The following is a 21,689-nucleotide window of genomic DNA, read 5'->3' as shown; positions in this document are numbered from 1 at the left end:
TATAATAATAAGTGAAGATGGTGGTTTTATCAGTCTCATAAACCAATATATGACTGATACATACTTTAATTAGATGTTACAGACTGCAATTTTAAACCAGATCCAACTCTGTCACGCATAAAGAAATGTTCACACACACACACACACACACACACACACACACACACACACACACACACACACACACACACTATCAGCTTTGATGTCATTGAGAGTAAAGCCAGGGCATTATTTTATTTTGACTCATGTTTTAGAATTAAAATGTGTGAAGAAGTTACACACAGACCTCAACCTACAACTTATCTATAATAAAATAATAAAAAGCTCCATCACATTAAATCAGCTTGCATCTTGAAAAAGTAAGGTCTTGAACTTCTTATATTTTAAAATCAGATGGAGAATCATTAAGCCAACCTATCATTTTATACTATGTGAGTTGTACTGCTTGCTGCTTCAGAGTTCATCAGAACTTGAATGATGATTCACTGTCATAAAATGTGACCTTTTTGTTGTGTTGTGTTTTTACATCCAATATATTGTCTCCTGTAAAACTTCACATGTCAAAATCTGACTGGTTTTCCCCCACTGCCCCTATGATTTTAACTCTTTTAGAGAGAAAAATACCTTTTAATCAAAGAGGAATTTGATCTGTCCGTAGTCGTATTTGTTGGCTCTGTAAATGAAGTAATATGTTGGACAACCACTTTGCAAGCACTGCTAAGTCAATCAGAACCATAATTCCTACTTCTGTTGTAATTCACTGTAGATCAGTGTCAGGTGGGCTAACTAGCATATCATCTTTCTGACTGATTGTGATCTATTCTTCCTGATAGTGATTAAACCAGCTGCATCTTGGGTCAATATAATTCATTTTTCCTGCTCCCAAATACTTTTCTAGATGTCAATTTTCGGACTGTTTTCAAACCACGCTGTGAAGCCAGCATCTTTAGGCACCCAAAACTGGGGAGTAAATAGATGGGTATAGTTTGGCTTTGCTACATGGTTAGTGGGGGGTGAGCTGGTTGTAAGATACAGCTACACCAGCTGCTGGTTTCTAAGTCTCACTGATCTGGAAAAAGATGCATCATTTATCGATTGGGAAATTAAGACCAGCCAAGTTATTGTTGATTTTGGTTGCACTCTGACTAAAGCCACTCTTCAAATGAATTATTCAAACTAAAGTCTGCTGTATCATAACCATCAACCCACAAATCCAACTACAAATCCAACTACAGAAGGTTAATCGGTGTTTAAAGGTTCAACAGTCAAAGGCCAAGAAAATGTCATCCGTCACAGACCTGGTTCTAATAGCATTTGCAGTTTCTTTTCAGTGCGTCTTTTGTGACTAACTGTGACTTCACCCACCTGTTAGGCCGTGCCTATTACACTGCAAATGCTCTTCGACCCTGGTTATGTGAAAAGAATGTGCTGGACGATGCAGGGCATCATTTATTACAGGTACACAAACAGTCAGAGACACAGCAGGTTTTTTTGTCAGTAAAACTTTTTTATGGATAGCACGTGGTCTAAGGAACTCCAGTGACAGAAATATTTTTTTTCCTTGCGAGTCATGGGTTGTACACTAACCATGGATTTTGTACAAAAAGAGTGAATAATGGCAAGTTGTAACATGAGATTTCATAATAAAAAAATTCAAAAATAAGTTTGTATTTTCATTTTGTTCTTGCATTTGTCTTTGTTAAGGTATGTGATATTTCTTTTTAATAAAAAGGTGCAATAAATAAGCTGAGAATGTACAATTATTTACAAAAAAACAGTCTAAACATGATCACAAATGTAAACAGCAGCTTACCAGAGGTATATTTTGTAATTTATGATTGGTTAGGCACATAAGGTATTTTGATTCTGGTTGGTATTAGTTTTTCATTAAAATATTCTCTAAAAAAAAAGTCCATGTCATTCAAAGCTCACAGTAACACGTTCAATTGGAAAGACGTTGCCACTGGACACAAATCTCAACATAATGTTACCCTCAGGGTTGAAAAAGCAAAGGGCTAATTTCAGAAAGCTGGCACAGACACCATTCTGCCGGCTGTTTTTGACTCGCTGAATGTTTTTCCACAATCTCTTGATGGGTTGTCAGGGGTGGAAGAGTTTGTTAACTTTGCGAGTGCAGCAACATGGAAATGGCCATTTGCGGTATGTCGGAGGGATAAGGCTGTATTCTTCGGTTCTTTGGAGAAAAACATCAGTTTAGCCACAACATGCATCATGTTGAACCAGCCTGGTGAATCGCAGCTCAGCGTGAGCCCAGCAAATATTGACATGGAGGGGATATTTGGAGCAGTGCACTACTAAAATAGCCTGCGGTTACTTTGGTCCAGTCCATATTATATTTTAGGAGGGCAAATATGGCTTAAGAAGAAAATACATTAGCAAAGAGGAAGGAAATATGAATCTACTGACTACAATGTATCATCCATTTAGTGTTAGATTGTTTGAGTTAACATTTGCACTGAAAAGGAAACAGGTTGTATTATCCATTCACACGCAAACCATTTATACACATTTTCTTTTGTCGGAGAAGGGGAAAGAAAGCAGCACTCGGACGGGTCCCAAAACAGTTCAGTTTTGCCCTCTCCCTCTCAATGAGTGAGAAGGTGCAGTAGCCTCGTAGGCGTTCATACACACACTTCCATAAACATAATATACAAATTTATATTCACTCCATCCTCCACACACACACACACACACACACACACACACACACACACACACACACACTCACTCAGTTGCAGACCCATGAAGTGAAGACTGCACAGCTAATAGAAAAGGTGATTGACAACTTGGTGGCTCAACACTGTAGGGTGAAGTTTCCTATAGACAACATCCATAATGGTCCCCTCTTAGTATGATGAAGATGAAAATGTTTAAGTTATCAGATGGATGTTTTGAACTGTTCAAGATTATTTGAATAGAACATGGGAATGATCTTTCAGGGCGGCCATTTGGGCAGGGAGCTGGTGTCTACTGTAGTTGAGGTCAACATCACACAAGAGTCACTGGTGCAGATGCAGCCCTTTGCGACCAAACTTCCAATCAAGAATTATTAGCCCTCAATGTTGTTGTCAGTGGCAGCCGCAGGCCCGCACCACCATGTTCTTGTATTTCTTCAGAATGACGTTGGAGTTGTCGTCGAAGTAGAGCACGGAGATGGCGTGGAGCTTGGTGGGGGCACAGCATGGCTTTGGTACGTTCTCTGGGTTCATCAGGTGCACCTGAAAATCAAAGGAAATGATTTAGGCTCCCTTATGCTTCAATCTCCGTTTGCCAGAAAATGTATCTAGTTTAAAAAAAGATAAGATAGATTTAAAAGGGGCCCTCAGCAATTCACCACAACACTTTCATTAAATAGGTGAACTCATAAGAGACTGATTTAAAAAAATCTAAGTAGCAGAAGCCGAGATATCTTGCCATTAGTCTGTAGTACAGGACAAGTTCCAAAAACACTTCATTCCCCATAATGCAACTCAATAGTGTCTTTCTAGACACTCCTTGCCTGCATATTATAAACTCCATGCCCTAAATTTGTAATGATACTTAAAATCTCAAGCCCATTTTGAGATAACCCAGATGGAGTCACTATGACATCATCAGGGTTATTTTCTCAGACTTTAAAACGCTCCCTACAGAAATAAAAGACATCACTTTTTTTTTCACAAGTTTAGTAGTACTCTTCATGACATGTACTTACTGTATCTTCATGTGTAAAATCAGAGGAGTGCCTCTTTAAGTAAACTGTGTTTTACAATAACTGGATTACAATGTATAGTTATTTTAAAAAAGCCCACATTTAAAGAATTGCACACAAAATGTGTGGTTGTAGTTATCTCTAGAAGTCATTAAAAACATTACAATACATTCCTTTTAAACAGAGTTGCAGACACTTTAATATCTTGTTGCACTATTGCTGCAATGTTCCTAAATCCCTCAGAGGAAGTACCACAAAAACCTGGCAGGGAGGGGTGACTAAAACCTAAAACGACTCCTACACTGTGTTTAGAATATACTGAGCATGGTACACTCCTGTGTTGGTCATACCAGGGTCTGCACAATGGCGTGGTTGGTGGCGTTCATGTGGGCATTGAGGGGGAAGGAGCACTCTCCATCACAGTAGTTGGCTGCGTAGCCTTCAGGAGCAATGATCCAGTCCTGAGAGAAACACAGGACAGTAAAGGTTAAAAGCAGCACAGTCAGAGCAGATTAAATCAATCAAATCGAGTCAACATTACAATGCCTGTCGTTTTGAAACAATTCAAAGGTCAGGTCTGGTTTTATAATTCCACTGAACTAGTGAATAAGAAGCCATTCAGCTCAATATTACCATGTGTTTTACAATTGTATGAGTTATTAGTTATTCCTAAAAACGAGAGGATGCAGCATTGCCCCTGTTACAGTAGCCCACCTGACTCCTGTTGGTCAATTCGGTGTTAATCCCGTCTTTAAGGGCGTCCCTGCTCTAACACTCCTGTCTGTGGAATCGCTCAGGGAATCCTTCCTTCCTTCCTCAGACAAATTCTCTGCATGTTTTACCTCTTTCTAACTTGTCTGTGTGTCTCTCTCTGTCTTTGTCATCTCTGTCTGTTCCTCTCTTTGTGTCCAGCTCCCTTCCTGTGTGTGTGTGTGTGTGTGTGTGTGTGTGTGTGTGTGTGTGTGTGTGTGTGTGTGTGTGTGTGTGTGTGTCACCTCTAGATGTCAGTGCTGTGTTAAGAGCTCGCAGCTTCAGCTTGTTTGGAAGAATGTACGTAACTCTGCCCTTCTATTTATTCCTCTGTCTGTGTCCTTGTAAACACACGCAGTCTACTTCCGTCTCTTTCCACTGAGCTATTTTAACTGACTTTTTCTCTTTTGACCACCCTAGCTTGACAGCAGTAGTTATATATCAGCCTAGTGGTGTTTAGAATGTGAGTTTACGGTAGGGCCCCTTTATATTATATGAGGAAGTGTCAATTTTGAGTAAGCAACTAAGACACCTGTCTTACAAGAGGCAGCTACTTGATACACCTGCTAGTGAAAAAGTGATTGGCACATGTTGTTGGTTACAGTATAAAGTAACTCGGTCCTGTAGCTTAATGACTATTGCACATTGAAGAAGACATAGCCCAAACATCTGTGCATTTTACTCCCCTGTGTTAATCCTGTAAACTATCTTTGTGCCTTTTGACTTGTATGAATGTATAAAAAGAGACTTGATTATGCAAGATATGCACAGTCAACCCTATTATGTGTAGATTTACATCCAATATCTAGTGTTTATGGATCCTCATTGAACCAAATTCTATATTTAAAAGTAAATGTTGTTGTTGTTAGCCTCTAAAATTGTTCTACATACAGTATGGCACCTAGCGGTCAGTAAACATCAACCCCAAAGTAGTCTGGCTTAACAGATGTACATTTTTGAGATAAAGCCTGACATGATGTGCCTTCCCTTCTCGCTATCTCCGCTATCGGGGCTTAGCGCCGCCCAGGTTGTGTAAAGTGTAAAGAAATACAAACAAGCCAGAGCGGTGTGGTTTAGCCAGACCATACTCCAGCACTGACACAGAGCTGTGGATATGGGTCTGGCAATGTGAGACTAGCCCTAAAGAGTCTACCTTACCTGTTCACCACACGTGTATAAGGACTTGTTTGGATGTATTGAATGAGAAAATGTTCGCTACCTGCCAGCCCAGCTCTCTGAAGCTGACGTAGAGCTCGTGTCTTCTGCATGCCGTCTTCTGATCGCTGCTGTTGTAATCTGCAACAGAACAACAGAAATCATCAGGAAATTGCATCTTGCACACATACTTTATGTAGTTTTGCCTAAATAAGAGTGGATAGTTGTGAATTTATTAAAACCCTTGCCTGGGTAAATGATTCCCAATTAAACCTTATGAAAGTAACTCATGACATTCAGAATCTGAGAGCAGAACAACAACACAATACGCCTCATGTAATGCACTGGGTGGAGACATGTGAGGGCGTAAACCAGAGCACAGGAACAAATGCTCATTGCAGCGGTCACTGTGCTGTACGTGCTTTACATTCATCTGCTGGTTAATGCGTTTGAACAAATGCCTAATTGAATTCATCAGCATTCAAATATTGCTTGGCGCGAGCGCAAGTGGTGACACAGTGACGACTGTGTTTATGGACTCTCCTGTCCTGCAGTTTGTTCTTAATTATTGCTGTTCCATTCTGCAGCAGCGGGGCAGACGACTGCAGACAGTCCCAGGTATAGCTTTGGTTTTGACAGTCAAGGAGGTCATTGCTGGCACCGGTCACAACGCTGAAGTCAAGATGGTGACACTGACTTTCCACTGATGCTCTCTCCCGCTCACTCCCTCTATCTCGCCTCACTGATTTTATTGTGATTATCTTTTTCTTCACAAACCCCCCCGTTTTCTCAAAAGAGCTTCATCCACATAACCCATGTGGTGTAGCAGTTGTCCCTTAAAATCCACCCTAACACATAAGCAAATTCTAAGCTTGGGTTCTCGATGGCCCCACAATCCAACACTTCAGCTTTAAGCCCGCAAGTGCTTTTAATTGTAGTTGGTTGTTGGTCTGGTCTGCACTCTCTCACATTGCAAAGTTAATTATAAAACTGTTACCCACTAAAAACCTTCTAGTGGTTGCCTATTTTGTTTTGTGTGTGTGTCTGCACTTGTCATTAGGGTTACAATACTGGTTTCTGCTTCCATGTTTAGCGAAAATATTTAGACTACAATAACTTAACACAATGCAAGAAAAAACTAAAGAATTTACTGCTTTGAGTTTATCTGCAACTGGCTCTCACATCCAAAACTGTCATCAGCACATTTATCCAGATTTACTCAATGCATCATCTGTCTGTTTGGTGGAGCTACTTATCCTGTCAAGCCATGCAAACATGGCTATTTGCTTGTCATAGGCAATAAATAGAGGATCTGTTTGCCTAAAGAAACAATCGCCACATCATATACTGTACAGACGTGTGTGTGTGTGTATGTGTGTGTGTGTGTGTGAGTCAGACTGCAGACGAAGATTTGTCACTCAGTTACAGCCACTCGCCTCAGTAACTCACCAACAGCAGCCTTGTTTAGTCAGCTGGAGTGACACACACACACACACACACACACACACACACACACACGTTTGGTCCTTCCATGTCTCTGTCTATCATTCATTGCCACTGGCACTTACTGTACATACATAAATACACACACACACACGCTCACAAATGACCTGATGTTTATCTGTTTAACAGCCAAATCCACTTAGCCACACATTAAAATGAAGAGTTGTAATTCTAAATCGCCAGCCCTCGTTGCATTAAGATGTCATCATCAAATTAAATTTCATGTGAACAGACGCCCTGACCACACTGCCCAGACTTGCGACTGGGAGTTTTAGCTGGACTTGTCTCAAGTAAGAAAAAGAGAGAGACAGACAGAGAGAGGAAGGGAGAACAAGTTGGATTTGTCCCTTGGATTCATCTCAGCTTGAAGTAAATGACGAGAGAGGAAAAAAGAAAAAAGACAGAGAACAGAAGAGTCTGACAGAGCAAAGAAAAGAGAGGAGCTGAGTAGAGCATGGCACTAAGTTTGGGCTTCAGTTTTTACCATCTGCACTGAAAATGTGCAGATGTTTTACAATACATTAATAACAATAGTTTCTTTTCATTGCAGCAGAACATGATGTCATCTGATTAAAGAGGGTTAATTCTGTAAGAAACAGGAAATGAAAGGTGAGACTGGCAACGACAGACAGCTGCGGGGTGAGGTCAAATGGTCATCCGTAATCATCAAATACAGTCAGGTGTTTCCCCAGTTTACAGTTCCTTCCTTTCCAATCGGAAGGGCAGTTCACTGGGTGTCTGCTAATGTGGAAATACAGAGTTTATATGTGTGTTTGTGCACGTTTGCTGTGCATTCAGGCACACATGTTTGGCTCTGTGTGTGTGCAGATGATACACATGGATACGGGGTCACATATGCTCGCCCTGCCTCCCTGCGCATTGACTGATCTGCCAATCTTCAACAGCTGAGAGTATTCGGATTTAACAGATTTACTATATGGAGAGTGGATACCTTCACGAATGAGGAAACATGGCCCTAGATCAGCTGCTGTAGGATTGGACAGATTTTTCCTATAGTTATGACAATCAAACAATCCACTTCCCCCCCCCTGCATTGTAAGGAAACATTTGCAGTGTGTATATACAGGAAACATCCAAGGATGAGAACTAAGCTGATTGGCTCAGTGTCTTGGCTGACCTGATGTGAACTTAAGGTGATGTTTATAGAAAGAGGAATTGACACATTACAGTATTATAGGAAGATTTATGAGTCCGTATTGGAATATGGTTTTACTGGTGTTTTAATCATTTTAGGCTTAACATGTCTCTATAAATAATAATTATACTTATATTTCTGTACTCAATTCATCCAAACACTGACACTCACAGACACGCACACAACACACACACACACACACACACACACACACACACACACACACACACACACACACACACACACACACACTTTTGGGTCAAATCACAGCCCAGAGTGGAGGGTGAATGAAGCTGCCTGCACACTAGTAAGAATAAAACACCAGTAGCCATTAATGTAGTTCCTTGTGAGGTTTCTGTGGTTGCAGGCAGGGTGGTAAAATCCGATCATCATGTCCTTTAATTTCTTTCTTCAGACTCCAGTCTGCACACAGCCCCTTTTTTGGCATGAACAAGATTTGCGTGCTGAGACAGATAAAAAATGTATTATCAAAACGAAATGCTCTGAAACTTTTAAATTAACAGTGTATTCTTCTAATTGTTAGAATAATTACATGTTTTATTGGTTAAACACCCTGTGCAGTCAGATATTCAGTTCAAACGATCATTAAACCGTCAGCAAACCAGGGTCCAACACATTTTCCAAGTACAGTAACTATAAGTGCGCATGGTTGGATAATGTACTGAGATATTGTCATATCAGCTGATGTAATTTCTGTAATTGTCAAAATCTTCTTAAACTCATTATATTGAACAAAATGTGAGTATCAACGCACATTAAAAGAATATCTTCTATCTATCTTCACACACACACACACACACAATTTCGTTGCACCTCTTGGCCTTCAAAGCCATCAGCATTTACAGTCTGTGGGGCTCTTTAAGAGGAATAAAGCTGATATTTACTGTGGGCTTTCATTGAGTGTAAAGGCCCAGATTTGTGGTGCCCATAAACCACATCTCCCCTTCCTGCCTGTAAAAATTTAATGCCACACAGCTACCGCTGAGCTCCAGCTCCCATGAGGCTTCCATTCATTTCTTTTTCCTTTCCTTGACAGAGAGGAAAACCTACTCTAAACCTACTCTACAGTACATATTATACTCATTTATATGCCACTACTCTACTAATTAAAAGTATGTGCTTCCTACGTATTACAGTAGGTTTTTGTTTTACATTGGAGGTCTGCACAAAAAATATATACGTAATAACATAATTCAGATGGTTTTATGACGCTCATTCATTAAAGGTATTAGTTTGACATTTTGGAAAATATGATTATTCAATACCACTCATGTCTGTATGCTATATATGAAGCAACAGCTAGCAAGCGGTGAGCATAGCCTAGCATAAAGACTGGAATCAGGGGGAAACAGCTAGCCCTGCTCTGTCCAAAGGTAACAAAATCCACCTACCAGCACCTCTAAAGCCCACTCATTAATGACTTGTTTGATCTGATATTTAATTTGTACAGTGTAAAAACAACATGTCAATAATTCCTTTGAGCATCGGCAGCACCTAAAGAACCAAAGCATGAATTCTAGTTTGACCTGCTTCATGCTCTGCTGTCGGGACCGAATATTTGAATATTAAATGGAAGCAGGATTTCCTTTACTGACACGGCGATGTGAATGGAGTCAGTGGCACTGAGCTTTGCTCTCATATTAACGCAGCTTACTTAACAGTGTTTAACATGGAAATGTTTCTCTGTGAATAGACAAGCATCCATTTGACACTAAAGCTCTCCATTAAAGCCAATTCACATTGAATTCATTGAGGTGGGGCAGCGGCTGCCGGTTCACCACCCTGCCTATTCAATAGCAGGGGAAACACTGCTGCTTACTAGACTTTCGATATACAGCACTGGGCTGATATTAACCCCTCACTACACTACCTGCCATTCATTAAGCCCCAGGAACACTTTCACCAGCACCTATGTTATGAGGAAAAGGCTATAAGTTATTTTTATAACACGTTGTTCCAAAAATACAAGAATTAAATGGTGCCAATTCAGACTTTATAGCCAGGGTGTTTGGTGTAGGAAGCGTGTGTGTGTGTGTGTGTGTGTGTGTGTGTGTGTGTGTGTGTGTGTGTGTGTGTGTGTGTGTGTGTGTGTGTGTGTGTGTGTGTGTGTGTGTGTGTGTGTGTGTGTGTGTCATTTGACATTAAAAGTAATTTCAACCAGCAGGCCACAGTCTCTCAAACTGCCTCACTGTAATTCTATAGTTTGCTTCAGCAATTTCTCAAATCATGAGTGGGAAAAGATTGCAGCTTTTACTGTATCAATTACATGCCCCACAGAGGTGGTGGTGACAGAAAACTTGTGTTATATAGGCCCAAAGTTTAAGATACAATCTGGGTCACTAACGCAGAAGGAAGGAGAGAGTCCTGATGGCCTCATTCCTTCCTGAAAGGAGAGAGGCCATGAACAGCGACATGAAAGGAGAATGCCACTGTTGTCCCTGACGTTTCTCCTTTCTTATCCCTCCCACCAACCACTACTGCTGAAGTTTATCTTTCTTCCCGTCTTTCATCACAGAGGTTATTAAACCCTGCGAGGGAGCTCCGCCACTTCTAATTACTCCAACGGTAAACAAAAGGAGGTCGGGTGGGGAGGGAGCGAGGAGAATGAGGAGGTGGAGGGAGGAGAAGAGAGACAGATGACAAAACACTGCTGGCCAAGCGCCGTGTTATTATAATTCTTTAAGCGATACTGTTAGCGTGGTCAGTCTTTTAGCTGTGCAGCTAATGACTGGCTAGGCCTAATTACAGACTGCCTGTGCTGTGCTGGGACGTGATATTCCTTCCCCGGATGGTTGTTAACTTCCCCCACAGCCAAAGCCCAGCCCGACTCCCATTACCTCCCTGGCCTTCTTCGCCCACGAAACCCCAAATTACCTTTAAAGGTGTTGTATTGTTCTTTTGGCAAGCATTTTCCTCTGTGCACACATCAGGCACACCCAGAGGGGCCGGAAGCATCATGCTGCTGACAAAACTTTTTATGCATCCAACGCAAGACCAATTTGCTCAATAAATTAGAAAACAAGACATTAGTCTGCCGTGTCAGCAAATTGTTTGCTTTTGTGAGTAAAATGTGAAAAACAAAGATGATTTATTACACATACAATCACACTATTATTTCAAAACTAATGCTGCAGAAATTTATTTGGCTGAATTTGTCCTATTATGTCATCTGGAAGACATTTGATATCACATTCCGTATTAAATCCAGCTCGCTAAATTGTGAAAATGAGGAAATAACAAGGCCCAAGGCCTCACAGGGTGTACAGTAGGGAAAATAACGTTTCATAGTTAAAAGGTTGTTTTAAATTCATTGCAGACTGAGGAAGGAATTTTAGTAATTTATAGCAATGCAAAGCAAAGCCGTACAGCAAAGTGTGTAAACTCTAAATGAAATAGACAAAAATAGCTTATAAGGTGCCACTTATACTTAAAATGAGGACAACATGGTACCAAACTGATATAAAAGATGCATTAAAATCAGTGCAGTGGTTAACCACGCAGGTCAAGAGTGTGCAGTTTGGGCAGCAGAGTGAAAACTATTTTTAGAAAGCACACAGAGCAAAGTTACTCATGCTGAAAAAGCCTCTATGTGGAAGTTAGTGCACACTAGAGCAATTCAAAACAAACACTTTGCCGCCTTCCGGCCTTGGATCTCATGTTTTTTTCAGACAGAAATTAAATTATTGGTGAAATATTCCTTTAGTTGGAGCTGTGGTGGCCTGAACTGATGTACTGTAGCTCTGTGCAAAACAGAAACTGGGGGACAACGTCCACATTTTGTTTCTCCCCATGAGCGCGCCACAAGACGGATGCTCTCCCCATCCATCCTGTCCTCCTCCCTGTCTCTGGAGTGAGTGATGCGGTATTGAAACCATATGCCCTCCTGAATTCCTTGCGGCTCCTCCCATCCCATCCAATCCCAGCAGTCCTATGCTGGCCACGGACACTCGACTGTCGCGAGGGGGGCCTCCCCGCTTCCTGTGTAGGATCTAAATATTTACACTCCCCGTCGTCCCGAGTGGCGAGGCGGAGAGGTCTTGATGTTTTGGGTTATGTAAAGTCCAATCCTCCAGGATGCATATTTAACAGTTTGTCCTTGTTAGAGCAGATTTCTGAGCCGATTCACTTCAGAGAAAGTTTTCTCATCCTGATATAAGCTGGGACACAAAAGCAGACTACAGCCAACCTACCTTGTCCACAATTTGCTTTTAAAAGTAAGAGATGGTCTATTAGCATTTAACTATTTCATTAATTATCAATCTATTTACATTTGACAAAAATATTTCTTTATATACTGAGAGAGAGCAACGATGACATTCGTTAGAGAAACACTAACCCACATTGTGAGCACATGGTGTGCACCTTAGCCCTCTGATTCGCTAGTGTACCCCAGTATCAGTATCATCTTCAAGACATCTCGACTTAAAGTCTTAAGACATCTTAAGCCAAAGACAGCTGTCTAGAAGAGAGTACGGGTCTGGAGCCAAAACCAAACATGTGGTACACGCTAACTGTCCTGTAGCATAACAAATGATGAGTCTTTGTTCTCTGTTATGTCAGCCAAAGCTTTCATCTAATGCAATTACTGAGAAAAGCCCAGCAGGAATTTTACTTACAACCTGTTGTGTTAACAGCAGCACACAGTAACCTACTGAGAAAGTGAAGGAGATGCACTGAACAAACAGGAAATAGAGCCAAAGAAATCTCAGCAAGAATTTTTCAGAGTAGTAGTGAGAACAAACTTGTCCCACAAATACTTCTGTATATGACGCAGATGGTAGAGCCATTAAATGGGACAGCAGAAGAAGCAAAGTAAAGGTAAATTGCTTCCCAAGTAGCCAGCCAAGTGGGGCTGTTTGCAGCTGTGTGTCAGTGCACTATGCTATGTTGTGGCACCAGAGAACCAAACGTGAGCCGGCTCTGGCCCAGATTTAGCCAGGTTTTTAGGGTGCAGACTTCAGCCGTTTTGGGATGAGAATCAGCTCCAGTTTGCGGCTAATTTTGGGCCAGTCTCAGCCCATGGAATCAGCTTGAGTATACTTGGGCTGATTCTCGCACATCATTTATCACAAGTCTCACATGAGACCAGCAAGCAGGGTTTTTTTTTTAACACATTGGACATAAGAAAACTTGGAATATATTAACTCTGAGGAATATCACCAATACTTAAAAAATATAGAGGTGGTTGCCTGCTGGATAAATTTTATTTATTGCTGCACACAGGGCTCTCCTCTGATACATAGCAGAGCCAAAGCTTTGAGCCATAAAGTCTTAATATTAACATAATGCTTCATCTGTCAAATTAACCAAGGATCAGACTGATATTAACAGCAGGCTCACTGAGCGCTATCTTTGTGTACAGCACTAGTCAGACAATGAAGCCTCACAGGAGCAGCTTGGCTTTAAGTGCTGTAAAGTCTGGCCAGAATTACACAGCAGGTGAAAGGTGGGAGTATTAGGGTTTGATTTAATTTGAAAAGTTGAGTTTGGGCTTATACTTGCTCATTACATCATACTGCTGAGTAGGAAGAGAAGTGGGGAGGACTAATGAGGAGCTTCAGAGGATGAGGTTCGCCGTCTGCATCTTAAATCACTGAATATTCACTAGACCACTATTTTGTGGGTCTGCCATTTTGCTGTGTTGTCCAAAATCTCTAGTGAGAACTCAAATTATTCCACAGTGCAACATAAAAAGTTGTATTTAGACTTGTCAGTGTCAAAAATCTTCTCTAACACCACCCATCTGTCACATAATCTAGCCTTTTTCTCTAAAAAGTCTTTTTAGCTGAAATCTCTAGCCAAACCCTATATTCAACTCTGTAGCTCAACCAGTCTGGAGAGGTGTCATAGAAATGACCTTCATAAATAAAACATTGTATACATATTGCTCTGAAAAACACTATAGCCCCTGCTTAATATGCAGGATTCCAAGATACACTTCACTACCTTTCATCCATACAGAGAAACTACAGTAAAAACAGATTTTGGATTTTCATCTGATAGGGGCTGATTAGACAGAGATCCGGATGAAGTCAGGTCAAATTTATCAAGTGTCTCGAAGAGGGATACTTCAAACACATGCTACACATCCACTGATCTCAACAGGTTAGACATCAGCTACGGATATAGTGAGGTTGGGTTGAGGTCAGTTTTGTGTCTGATTGTGTTCATGGCTGTATTGTTTGATGAGCTCAGTGAAGGTTCAGTGTTTGTGTAGCGGACATCAGACTGACCTGCTGGGCCAAGCCCTCTGGATCCCTCCTGTGGTTGCGTGGATCGGTTGCGGTTCTGCTGGCGACGTTTTCCGCCAGTGGAGCGGGCGCTGCGGATTTGCACTTCACTGACTTTGAAGAACGCCACCATGAAAGGCTGCTTCTCCAGCGCACCGTCACGTCCTACGAGCCCCGCCTCCTTGGAGCTGATGCTCTGCCCTGTTTCAGAAGACACGGCGCGTAACAAGGTAAGATTTACCGTAGTGGTCATGTTCATCTGCACAAGTTGCCCAAATTACATTCTGTTGCCAGTTATGGTTATTTTGTGGACCACAGCAAGGGACTTTTTGTGCAGGTAAACATTTTTAAGTTTCTTTCAACTATGGATTTATGTTGTTAGATTGTGTGCACTGTGTGCTTTAAAAGTAAAAAAAAACATATACATATGTGATGTAATCTCTTACCACTGCTGGTCTCCACGCTGACCTGCAGGCCCAGATTGTGCACTGGGCTCATCACCCACAGGTTGCTGGTGGCAGTGATGTCAAACTCCAGCCAGCCTTCCTCAGCTGCCCACAGCCTGCGAGACTCCAGCAGGAACAGGTCTGCCTCTCTGGGAGAACATGGGAGATGACACAAAAGAACAATAGCTTAGATCACAGATAATAATAGAAATGTGTTTTGTAACTTGACTGTGAAGCTAATTAGCCAAGGAAAGTGTTTGGGGTATATTTTGCAATGTCATTTAAAAAAATGAAATAAAGATAATGGGTAGGAAAGAAATACGCCAATTGTATCAAGCCTAGCACCTTAGCAATAACTGGAAAAGTAATGTAGTAAAATGTAGTTAACTCTAAACTAATTAGTTTATGTGGTTATCCATTGTGCACTTTAAAGAGATAGTTTGCTGATTTAAATCCAGCTCTGTGTCATGGCTGTTTGGGCATTGTCTGCAGATGAATGGTGTTTGGCGTCCCTCTGTGGCACCAGTGCACGAAGCTCCCCGCGGAACAGAGTAGCCAAGGTCTGCCAAGATCATCCGGAAGATGCAAAATGCGCCGAGATCTCAGCAGACCGACGCTGCTCCTCTATCTTTTCGTGCACTGGCGCCTCAAAGGGAAGCCGCACACCGTTCATTTGCACACACTGCCCCACACAAAGACGACACAGAGCTTGTTTAAAAATAGGCAAAGTATCCCTTTAAGTTTCAGAACAGCCAAGCTAGTTAGATCACATGTTAGCTTTTTGCTGACCAGGTTTTGAAGTCTTTGATGTTTTTAAGACCTACATTGTTTTTTTTTATTCAGTCACAGGTAAAAATGATTCTTCCCACCATAAAGACATGCATGCTAGGTAATTAGGACTACAGTTGAAAAATTAGTAACACTGGTGCATTTACAGAAATGTTGATTAATGTGCATTGTCCTAATCAAATAAACTAATAAATAAAATAAAGTGCTATTATAGCTCAGAGGACAGATCTACCTCTTTAAGAAACCAAGGGAAACCCAGGAGCTGTTGGTTTGGATCAGGGTAACATATCATAACAAAATGACAGAAAGATGGATAGCAGCACTTAACAGAAAATCCTGGGATACATTGTATTGTACTCCACTGTAGGTTTGACCATAGAGTCTACCTCTCTGAGGGACAGGAAAAAAGGAGGGTATTAAATCTTCGGTATCAGGCTACAGGTATGTTTATATCATTTACAGTATTGTGTGTGAACGAAATAAGGCTACAAAATGGAAGAATCAAAGGTCAAACGGGAAGAAAAAACTGTGGACGAATTAATGAAAAGAGAGCACAGGAGTTGTAAAGAAAAAGACAGAGTGTGAGTGATAAGAGGGCCTGTCCTCCCACTGTCCCATTACAGTAGTAATAACACAGCGTCGGGTCTGTCGGACCCTCCTCCAGAGCCGACATCAAAGCCTCACAATCATCCAGGTGTTCGGAGAATGCCCCTGCAGTCATGCATCAGCAGCCCCTCTTTATTGGTCATTAATGAGAGTGTTTCTGACAGTTTCCGTATGAGCTTCTATTCCCCTTTTTCCCCTCACACACACACACACACACACACACACACACACACACACACACACACACACACACACACTCCACCCCACTGCTAAGTTCACACATTTGTCACAGCGTGGGCCAGTGTGCCAATGTTTCCGCCTCATCCTCACAGTCGCTGTTCGGCTCACGAAGGACAGCAGGGGGTCTATCAGAGAACTGCCTGTAGGACCAAGGCTACTGAGAGCCTACTGTAAAACTTCTTATTGACTGACCGCTTAAATGAACTGGAATAATAAGGGCAAAGGTGAAAGTTTTTTTTTTTTACTACAATAAATCTCCTTTATAAGTCTTGTCAGTGAATGTTGTTAAAAATGTAACACAAGGTGGGAGAGTGTAGCCCACAGCTGGCCAGGTTATTTAATGTGCTTTCATCTTTTAAGCTGCTGAAAAGGCATATTTGTAAGATTGTAAAAGCAACTGCAAGTCAGACATTTGGATGGAGAGAATGCAGAGGTTTCCAGTGCAAGAAGGAGATCATAACTCGGGATCTACATGCCTGTATACCTGAGCAACATTTTAAGAATCAGAATAAAAGCAATATCGCTGTTAGCCGGAATTGAAATACTTAAGAAAATAATAATGAAATCATCTGGTTAGGTACACTATAATAGCTGGTAAAATGCTGCTGAATGTGTTTGGGTCAGTAAAAAACAGCCTTCGCAGCAACCTGCCCTTTCTTTTTGCCCTACAATGTCAGGCCTGCCACATTTCTGGCATTGTAATCTCTCACATTCCTTGCCTGCTGTTAGCGAAACCACCCCAATCAAATGAAAAGTACAAAGGGTGTCAGGCTAATTAAGCGCTCTATCATTACGGCTTAGAGTCAAGACAGTTTTTATGGGAAGGAGGGGCACGAGGAGGTTTACAGGCTCCCCACCGATTGGGCGATTACAAAAAAAGTACAGGTTTTGCAAAAGGCGGAAAATCAGAAAAAACAACAACAAAGACTTAACGGCATATATACCGTCAAACCTTGGGCGTTACATCCAGCACTGAGGACAATAAAGATAAGAATGTAAAATGAGAACAGTTACGACTTTAATGTCACATAGGCGTAACTGACTTTGTCAGTGGATTCATGTGGCACCTTGAATTCACTCCTAAAAAGCACAAACACAGCACGAGCAAATGTCCTCCACCTATAGCACACCATCCAGGCTGTAATTTTCTTCAAGGCAAAAAAGCTGTCCTGCAATAATACAGAAATTGGAGATATATGGGCCCTTTAATCTCCAAATATCTCCAAAAATAAAAGGCTTTACCTCCAGGCTGGAGAGCACAACATACCCATTGTAGGGATAAAGGAATGCTGCAAATAAGTAGCTCTTGATACCCATAGAAACCTTTTGACAGACAGAAAAATATACAGTACTTTGCCAAAAGTACAGGATCAGCTTTAGCACATTTGTTGTGAGAGACCCCACTTTATGGTGTTTTGCTTTGCGATGATATTCAACACAAAATAATATATGAATCAAGTGTAATAGCTCTCCACACACCAAGATTCAAAGGAGAAAGATACTTTGTTGTGTATTCATTGAGAAAATAAATAGACGGTACAATGTAGAATGTTACCCTAAATATGTATATCAGGAATTCTCTTCATGTTGAGAGTTGTTTCTCGCTGGGCGGGCTTGATAAAACATAAATATCATTCAGATATCTTACTGGATGTTTATCTGCCCCAGCAGACGTAATGTAAATGTTTGGCATGTATTAGCTGCGCTTATTTGGGGGAACAGGAGGATTTTGAAGCTGTGCTATTTCTGTAAGACATGGTTTTGCCTAATTTTATAATATAAACATGGCAAGGGCTCAGTGTCAGTAAAAAAAAAATATAGGGAGATAGAGAGAAACACACAGGCAGAGGCAATGTTTTTATAAACATAATCTTTACCTTTTGGTATAAGGAAAAAGTGAACTGAGCACCCTTTCTGTTTTCAGTAACACCCTCTCTTGTTGACTTGTTGACTCCCAGTACAACCACAGGGCAACCCCTCTGCACTGCAAGTTATGTTGAAAGGAATTCATCTAAGAAACGAAGATCGTTATGTGTGCAGTCAATGCTGAACCTGTATAGTCAGTCTGGAAGAAGACGAAGGAGAAAAAGCGGATTTGTTCAATGTGCCACTGATATAGAATACGTTTTATTTGATTTAAATTAGCCAAATACTTTCAGAAGGCCTGGGCAAAAGCTTGTTGCATTTTTTGTTCTTTTTTCCTGCTATTAGGCCTTTTGCCAATATGTTAATAGAAAGAACACAGAATCACATATGCTGTAATCAATGTTTTACTCAATTCAATGTGTTACTGGAAGACGTCTTTTTTATGTTTTGATGTACAGTATGTAACAATGTCTCGTAGGATGAGTCAAATGTTTGACATGACAATGTAAGTAGAAACTAACTAAATAACTACAACACATGTATAATATTTCCATTTTAAAGGGTTAGCCATGAAAAAAGGAAAACTATTTTAAGGTAAATCAGGGTTTAGCTTGTGTTTTGTTGAGGGACATGAGAGATCCACGCTGCATTTCTCAGTTGCATGGATTCAAACCAGTTATCTTCCTGTCAAAACCTTATCACTGTGTGTGTGTGTGTTACCTGTCAGGGTGCTCCTTGACAACCTGGTAGACTTTGAGTAGGAAGGTGTCATTGAGGAAGGCGCGGCTCACACACTCCTTATAGAGGCGAAACTCTGCTGCGGTGACGGCCTCGCCCTCTGGGATCTGCGAGAGGTTGAACTTAAACTCCTTGTGGTGATGCCGCTGCGGAGAGAGCTCCCTGTCGTACTCCACTGTGGGATGGAAACACACACACATACACAAACACACACATAAATGATTATAACATTATGCACAAAGAGAAAGAGACAGGGAAGATAATATAGAGAGACAAGTGAGAAAATCATGACTCTCTGTATAAAGTGAAATACTGTTGTCTGCTCATGTTCTCCAGAAGAAATTATGGTTTGATTAGAATTAAAGTACCACCAACATGGGGGGGGCGGGGGGTGTTGTTGGTTGATCTGATTTAACCCAGCCATTGAAGGTGTGTGGAATGAGATTAATGGAGGATGCACGCTGTAGGCAGACAGCTGCACACCACACGCTACCACACGGAGAACAACAATAAGGACAAAAACGCTGAAAGACCATTCTTGTTTTCCCACAACACAACTTTTGTAAATACATCTTTGAAAATCTGAACTACATCAACATGGAAGAGTGGGGCTGACCCAGCAAGGACGGTGGTGGTCACCGAACAGTGATGGGAGTAATGCATTACAAAAGTAACGCAATTACAGTAATGTATTCCTTTTTGCTGTAACGCAGTAATATAACGCATTACTAATAAAATGTCGGTAATATTATACTTGTTACAATCTCAGTAACGCGAGTTACAACGCATTTTAACTCGACGTTTAGTGGCGTTCGTTTTTTTAAGAATTCACCAACACCGCAAAACATTTCGGCACAGAAAAAAAAAGTCTGCGACTGTTATTTCCTGTTGCCGGATTCGGTGGTTGAAATGCCTGCAGAGACAGATACATTTGCGACATGGACATTATTTTCAGGAGTTTTTTTACGCCGCGTTGACGCGGGCTGTCCCGTCACTGTTCCCGTGGTCAGAGCCAGAACCAGAGACGGTAAGGACAACATCTGTGTCCTGTCAGTGCCGACAGCAATGTGCCTGAGCAACTGACAGATAACAACATGTCGGGAGTTAATGTTTAGTCTTGCTATACGTAATATCATTAAATTTTATTAGTGGTGGAAAGTAACTATACCGTAGGCTACTTCGTTTCAATTGTAAGGTGCTTTTAATTACTTCAGATTAATAATACAAAATAATATGAATAAATTATGATGTATATAGTGACTAAAGATGAGACTTTGTTGATCCCGTGGTGAAATTCACAAGCTACCTGCCAAGTCATACTTCCGCTTTTATTTTGGTGAAAGTAACTCAAAAGTAACGCAAAAGTAGTAAAGCATTACAATTCAGAGACAGTAATATTGTAATATAACTAATTACTCTCAAATGACAGTAACTAGTAATCAATAATGTATTACATTTTGGAAGTAATTGACATTTTGATCTTTAATACCTTTTCATTTCATTTATCATGCATTTTCTACAAGGGATGAAATTGCATATTTACAAACAGGGTTTCAGTGTAGTTTTACAGTAGTGATAAGCAGATATCCTTTTCACAGACACTGCTCTGAGGTTGACCATAGAAGCCTTTAAAACGATCATATGTGATTTATCCTTAAGGTATAATAGGTTTCGTGGCTTCTAGATTCCCTAAATAAACCCCTGTTATCATCAGTCCGAAGCAAAAGCCCATGATTTTTTCAGTGGTAGCAAACTTCTGAGACCTTCTGCGACCACTTCTGACAGCGTGAAATGACAAAAACCAACAAATGTGCTCCCTCCTATGCTTTTAAGTGCAATATGCGCCATAATGATAATGTGTTCTCCGGGGATTTGGTTCCTGTCTCAGCTGGAGGTTTTTCTCCCACAGCAAAGAGCCAGCAGAGTCAGTTTGTCGAAGGACACACAGAGTGAGAAGAGGGAAATGAATAAAGAGGGATATGTCAAGTGCAATTAGAAGGTTGCATACAGAAATACCAATGCAGAAATAAACTGTAAATACTAAGCCTCAAAAATGTGCTATATTCTGCAAAACACACAAAAAACTAATAACATAATTGCTCGAGTACCCAAAACGCACATCAACATACTCTTACTATTCTTACTCCATTACACTCGTACTGATTTAAATACTTAGTAACATATGCTACACACTACATACACTCTATCATCATCTCCACTCTAGTTTCCACAAAGTGCAACAAGGTTCAACAGTTTCACCACTACAGACTGGAAGTGCAGACTCTGGGAACCAGAGCTGGATGTATACTACCACCTGCAGTGGGACCAAACACATCTGTCCTACTATTAGTGCTACAGCCGTTTTAGCCAGCAGGGTTTTAGTTAACAAAATAGTTTGGCATTTTGGAAAATCCACTTTTTTGCTTTTTGATGCTGCACATAATGGGGGTTATGCAACAGATTAAGATAGCCAGACA

General features: G+C 41.0%; 1 protein-coding gene across 1 annotated transcript in view; it reads right to left on the bottom strand.

Moving 5' to 3' along the window:
* Positions 1–1,714: 1,714 nt before the first annotated feature.
* The window catches only part of bmp6 (bone morphogenetic protein 6), a 45,713-nt gene continuing 25,738 nt past the window's right edge, over positions 1,715–21,689 (bottom strand). The window contains exons 2-7 of the mRNA XM_078281196.1: positions 19,195–19,387; positions 14,974–15,122; positions 14,531–14,728; positions 5,682–5,758; positions 4,063–4,173; positions 1,715–3,239 (exon numbers count right to left, since the gene is read on the bottom strand). Of these exons, the coding sequence (XP_078137322.1) occupies positions 3,090–3,239; positions 4,063–4,173; positions 5,682–5,758; positions 14,531–14,728; positions 14,974–15,122; positions 19,195–19,387 (878 nt within the window). The 3' untranslated portion in view covers positions 1,715–3,089. The remainder of the gene's footprint in view (positions 3,240–4,062; positions 4,174–5,681; positions 5,759–14,530; positions 14,729–14,973; positions 15,123–19,194; positions 19,388–21,689) is intronic.

This window comes from Sander vitreus, chromosome 22 (assembly GCF_031162955.1).
Source record: "Sander vitreus isolate 19-12246 chromosome 22, sanVit1, whole genome shotgun sequence".
Taxonomy (NCBI): Eukaryota; Metazoa; Chordata; class Actinopteri; order Perciformes; family Percidae; genus Sander; species Sander vitreus.
Note: the sequence above shows the minus strand (reverse complement) of the source record. Positions and strands in the feature narration are given on the sequence as shown.